General features: G+C 32.8%; 1 protein-coding gene across 1 annotated transcript; it reads right to left on the bottom strand.

Moving 5' to 3' along the window:
- Positions 1-1,612: 1,612 nt before the first annotated feature.
- LOC130850219 (olfactory receptor 4P4-like) lies at positions 1,613-2,551 on the bottom strand. Its single transcript, XM_057729617.1, has one exon. It carries the CDS (start codon positions 2,549-2,551, stop codon positions 1,613-1,615), a length of 939 nt encoding a protein of 312 aa, XP_057585600.1.
- Between the last annotated feature and the right edge of the window lie 871 nt (positions 2,552-3,422).

The raw sequence follows: 3,422 nt of genomic DNA, 5'->3' as shown, positions 1-3,422 counted from the left end.
GTTAGGCAATATATTCAGTACTTGTGGTGTTCCCTAAGAGATCTTTATTTAAATTCTATTAAGCATGCTAAAAGAGATTTTCTCTAGAAAAACTATCTCAGAAGTCTCTTGTTCATTCCTGTTACAAGATGATTTGATATATCTTTTGTGCCACAATGTATATTTTTATTTAATGAATTTTATTTTTTAAAGCAGTTTTAGGTTCATACCAAAACTGATGGGAAAGTACAGAGAGCTCCCATATATCCCCATCCCTACACAAGTACAGCCTCTCCGACCAGAGTGGATATTTGTTACAATCAAAGGAATCTACATTGACACAACTTTATCATCCAAAATTCATAGTTTACACTAGAGGTCTCTCAAGGTTCTATACAGTTTATGGGTTTTGACGTGTATCATGTCATTATCCACAACTGTAGTAACATACAGAAGAGGTCACTGCCCTAAAAATTCTTCTGCTCCACCTATTAATCACTCCTTCCACTCTAACCCTTGGCATCCATGGATCTTTTTGATTTCCCATTGGCTTGCCTTTTGTAGAATATCATATACTTGAAGTCATGCAGTAGGTTGCATAGCAATGTGCTTTTAAGTTTCCCACATATATTTTCATGGCTGAATAGGTCATTTCTTTTTAGTGCTGAATAGTATTTCATTACTGGATGTACCAAAATGTATGTATTCACCTACAGAAGGACATCTTAGTTGCTTACGAGGCTTGGCAATTATGAATAAACCTGCTATGAACATCCATGTGCAGCCAAAATGCACTGGCTTGTTTCTCTGTTTTGCTTTCGATCACATATTTGTCTTTTGCTAGATTTCTTTCTCTTCATCATAGCAGGAAAGATCTTTGAGTCTGGACCCAGTGAGGAGCTGTTTAGTTCTCATTTTAGGCAGGTGAAGTCTGTCAACACTTACATTTTATTATTCACTTCTGTAAGTTTTATGGGAAATGTTTTGTATTCTGATCAATAGGTAGGAAAACATTAATTATGTTTTAACCAGCCTCAATTATTGACTCTTGCTCTATCTTTACTAGCCATTATTTTTTAGCGTGAAATCAGGAGACCATCAGCAAACAAGTTAAAACAGTTTCTAGTATACTGATTTCTTTGTTGTGCAACTGATTCCTGAATGTTGCTAGAGGATATATAGTACATGTGAATGTTCTATCACAAATCTAAGGTTATTATTTTATTTTATATTTCAAGCACTCCACTACCAAATGATATGTGTCACTGAATAGTCTGGCCCATAAGCCCAGAGTTTTAAAATAATTATAATGTGAAATATTTTCTTTTAATATTCAAGGATCAATATAGCATTGCCTTATTTGTTTTGATCCAGATTTTTTTTTTTTTTCCTTGCAGGGGACCATACCTGCACCACCATAATACTCCACAAATTTCACCAAGTATCCAATTATTTTGGTATGCACAAATTAGTGTTGGCTTAGTTTTTACTTTAGATTTCTAACTTCTATTTTTCTCAGTCATTCCATAAAATGATGATAGAACATAATAAAATCTATGAGATATTCTTGGCTTTTCAATTTACATTAAGATCTTTTCTTTTATAAAGTTGCTTACATATAAGCTTCTTCAAATTAATTGTGTGTTTCCTTTGAAAATAATCTTTGACACCAAACTTTTCTCACGGCACTTTTCATCACTGTATTTCTCAATGTATAGATTAAGGGATTGAACATCAGGTCAATGATAGTGAAAAATAATGCAAATACTTTATCCTCAGGGTAAGTAGAAGGAGGTCTAAGGTAGCCAAAGATTGATGGTCCAAAAAATAAGATGACCACAGTGATATGAGACCCACAGGTAGAGAGGGCTTTGTGTCTTCCCTCAGCTGAGTGATTTCTTAAAGTGAATAGTATAATGACATATGAAACACATAAGACAACAAAAGTAACTAAGGTTACCAATGCTGAATTGACAACCACAAGGGCACCAGTGATACAGGTATCAGTACAAGCAATTTTAAGCAAAGGAAAGATATCACAAAAATAGTGATCAATTTCATTAGACCCACAAAAAGGCAACTGGATCATCACAGATAATTGAGGAAAGGAATGGAGAGCCCCACCAACCCAAGCAGCCAGGACTAGAAGATTGCACATTGTCCTGTCCATGATAATCATGTAGTGGAGAGGTTTGCAAATGGCAACATAGTGATCAAAGGCCATGGCAGTAAGAATGAAGACCTTAGTACCGCCAAAGAAGTGCATTGCAAAGACCTGTAACATGCAATTATCATAAGAAATGTTTTTTTTTGTCCCCCATAATAGGTCACCAATTAATTTGGGTGTAGTGTTAGAGGTATAGCAGATGTCCATGGAAGATAAGTGGCTGAGGAAATAGTACATTGGTTGGTTAAAAAGAGGACTGCATAGAATGGACACAAGGATCAGCAGGTTTCCTACCAACAGGATAATATAGCAGAATAAAAAGAGCACAAAGCAAAATGTTTCTATGTTCTGGTCATAAGAAAGTCCCAAAAGGATGAATTCTGAGATGTTTCTCTGGTTTCCCATATATTTGAGTTTGAAGTATGTTATACACAAATGAATTATGCATCTGAAAGAAAGAAAACATAAATTTGGTGAAAATTAACAGTATGAACACAAAAATATAAATTTTACTAAAAATAGATATAGTATCAATATTATTCTCAACTTATTGAATTAAGCTGCTTTATTTTTCAATTGCTTCTTATTTTATAAATCTATTGCAGAATACTTTTGTAATGGGAATAATTATATATTTTACTCAATTTTATCAGTGGTGATGTTAAACATTTAAATATTTTGAAAATTAAAAATATTTTTGTGTCAACTATATTATTTACCTAACAAAGAAGACCTAAAAAAAAATGACCTAAATCAAAAAATCCTTCTCTGTGTATTTTTTACATGTATATACCAAATACATAAGGTTAACTTTAGTTCTCCTAACATATTTGGCCAAATTCTCTGAATTATCTGGAAGTGACTCAACAGGAAATGCAAATGTGTTTACATATCATCCCAGCCTAAATTCCAAACTTTAATTCTTACAGAGCACACTCTTTTTTGCTTGTGAGCAAACATTGCCAATGGATCATGCTAAACCAATGTGATGCTCTAGTATTAAAAAGCAAAGAATGTTTGAAAGCTTCACAGCAAGAGAAAAAATGCATTTAACAATGGGAATTGTGAAAAAATAGCAAATTTATTCATCTATTCTCTTTACTTTTCATATGGAAAGGCAATTAAAAATAATTACTGTCATTGAAGTTTCTTATGACAACCATTAAAGTTTAGATGAAATAATTCAACTGTCCACATATTTTTGAATTTAGCATATATCATGGCTTTTGCTAGAAATTACATATATTTTATTACAATCTAAAGAACTAACATCAAT

Source organism: Hippopotamus amphibius, chromosome 3 (genome assembly GCF_030028045.1).
Source record: "Hippopotamus amphibius kiboko isolate mHipAmp2 chromosome 3, mHipAmp2.hap2, whole genome shotgun sequence".
Taxonomy (NCBI): Eukaryota; Metazoa; Chordata; class Mammalia; order Artiodactyla; family Hippopotamidae; genus Hippopotamus; species Hippopotamus amphibius.
This window is presented reverse-complemented; position numbering and strand designations above follow the sequence as displayed.

Bases quoted from the DNA above. Each gene is read 5' to 3' on its own strand.
- LOC130850219 (XM_057729617.1), bottom strand. From the start codon at position 2,551: ATGGGAAACCAGAGAAACATCTCAGAATTCATCCTTTTGGGACTTTCT.